A 2,381-nucleotide genomic window follows, 5' to 3' on the forward strand; every position below is an offset into this window, starting at 1 on the left:
AAATTGTGAGTCACAAAAATTTGTGTCCCAAAATGGTACACTATTCCCTTTGGTCTCTGGTCGGTTTGGGACAACTTTGGTCAAAACTAGTGCCGTATATAATGCAGGGTTCCTCAACTGGCGGCCCCCAAGATATCGCTCATAAATACATTGTTGGACATCAACGACTGGAAAGGCGATACAGCCGGCTCCGTCAGGCGAGGAGCCTGAAGGCCGGGCGAGGTGAGGGAGCCTGGGGAGAAGGTCCCGGGTGAGGCGAGGGTGCCTGGGGAGGCGAGGGAGCCTGGGGAGCCGGGCTAGGCGAGGAGCCTGGGGAGAAGGTCCCGGGTGAGGCGAGGAAGCCTGGGGAGCCGGGCGCAGGGTGAGGGAGCCTGGGGAGAAGGTCCCGGGTGAGCGAGGGTGCCTGGGGAGGCGAGGGAGCCTGGGGAGCCGGGCCAGGCGAGGGAGCCTGGGGAGAAGGTCCCGGGTGAGCGAGGGAGCCTGGCGGAGCTGAGGCGCGGGAGCCTGGGGAGCCGGGCGAGGGTGAGGGAGCCTGGGGAGAAGGTCCCGGGTGAGGCGAGGGAGACTGGGGAGGCGAGGGAGCCTGGGGAGAAGGTCCCGGGTGAGGCGAGGGAGCCTGGGGAGCTGGGCGAGTTGAGGGAGCCTGGGGAGAAGGTCCCGGGTGAGGCGAGGGAGCCTGGCGGGCTGAGGCACGGGAGCCTGGGGAGCCGGGCGAGGTGAGGGAGCCTGGGGGAGGCGAGGAGCCTGGGGAGCCGGGCTAGGCGAGGGAGCCTGGGGAGAAGGTCCCGGGTGAGGCGAGGGAGCCTGGGGAGAAGGTCCCGTGCGAGGCGAGAGAGCCTGGGGAGAAGGTCCCGGGTGAGGCGGGGAGCCTGGGGAGAGGTCCCGGGCGAGCGAGGGAGCCTGGGGAGAAGGTCCCGGTCGAGGCGAGGGAGCCTGGGGAGAAGGTCCCGGTCGAGGCGAGGGAGCCTGGGGAGAAGGTCCCGGGCGAGCGAGGAGCCTGGGAGAAGTTCCCGGGTTAGGCGAGGGAGCCTGGGGAGAAGGTCCCAGGCGAGGCGAGGAGCCTGGGGAGAAGGTCCCGGGGCGAGGCGAGGAGCCTGGCGGGCTGAGGCGGGGCATGGCATGGGATCCGAGCGAGGCATGGCGTCAGAGCCTGAGCAAGGCATGGCGTGGGAGCCTGACGGAAGGTCCCAGGCATGGCGTGGGAGCTGGCCGAGCAAAACGAGGCTTTCGAGCCAGCTGAGGCATAGAAGCCTGACGAGCCAGCTGAGGCATCCCCGATTGCTTCGACAGCGACGCTGTCAAAAAGGAAGAAACGGACAAGACTCCCTGATGCTTCCATTTGTGGTGTCTGCATTCTGTAACGGTTCCGTAACTACAGGCACTGGGAGATGGGACGCAAGTACAGCCCTGGCAACATCTTCTCCACCAGCCCTGGCAACATCTTCTCCACTAGCCCTGGCAACATTTTCTCCACTAGTCCTGGCAACATCTCCCCCCTCCCTGGCAACATCTCCCCCCTCCCTGGCAACATCTTCTCCACTAGCCCTGGCAACATCTTCTCCACTAGCCCTGGCAACATTTTCTCCACTAGTCCTGGCAACATCTTCCCCCCGTCCTGGCAACATCTTCTCCACTAGCCCTGGCAACATCTTCTCCACTAGCCCTGGCAACATTTTCTCCACTAGTCCTGGCAACATCTTCTCCACTAGCCCTGGCAACATCTTCTCCACTAATCCTGGCAACATCTTCTCCACTAATCCTGGCAACATCTTCTCCACTAGCCCTGGCAACATCCCCCCCTCCCTGGCAACATCTTCTCCACTAGTTCTGGCAACATATTCTCCACTAGTCCTGGCAACATCTTCTCCACCAGCCCGAGCAACATCTTCTCCACTAGCCCTGGCAACATTTTTTCACTAGCCCTGCGGAGCCTTCTCCTCTGCTGAGAAAATAACAGTCAGTTAGTTTCATTCTCACAGCCAGGGAAAACCATACAGGTCTGTCTGTTTGCTTGTCAGACAGAATCACTTGTTTACTTGTTTCCTACGTGTTATCACAGGAACATATCCCATAATCCTTTGTTCCACATCTACCCGGGTCACTTTGACGACCTGACCCAGCTCCAGTCCCTGTGAGTAGAACACATACCGTACAGCCTAGCTTATCAGTACAGTACACTACCAGTACCTACCAGTACAGTACAATACCATTACCTACCAGTACAGTATACTACAAGCATCTACCAGTACAGTACACTACCAGCACCTACCAGTACCAGTACACTACCTGTGCCTACCAGTACAGTACACTACCAATACCTACCAGTACAGTACACTACCAATACCAACCAATACATTACCTACCAGTACAGTACACTACCA

General features: G+C 59.9%; 1 protein-coding gene across 1 annotated transcript; it reads right to left on the reverse strand.

Annotated features, from left to right (window-relative positions):
- Positions 1-296: 296 nt before the first annotated feature.
- LOC135528914 (uncharacterized) lies at positions 297-1,139 on the reverse strand. The gene has a single exon (XM_064957918.1). It carries the CDS (start codon positions 1,137-1,139, stop codon positions 297-299), a length of 843 nt encoding a protein of 280 aa, XP_064813990.1.
- Between the last annotated feature and the right edge of the window lie 1,242 nt (positions 1,140-2,381).

The sequence above is a fragment of the Oncorhynchus masou genome, unplaced genomic scaffold, assembly GCF_036934945.1.
Source record: "Oncorhynchus masou masou isolate Uvic2021 unplaced genomic scaffold, UVic_Omas_1.1 unplaced_scaffold_10542, whole genome shotgun sequence".
Classification (NCBI taxonomy): Eukaryota; Metazoa; Chordata; class Actinopteri; order Salmoniformes; family Salmonidae; genus Oncorhynchus; species Oncorhynchus masou.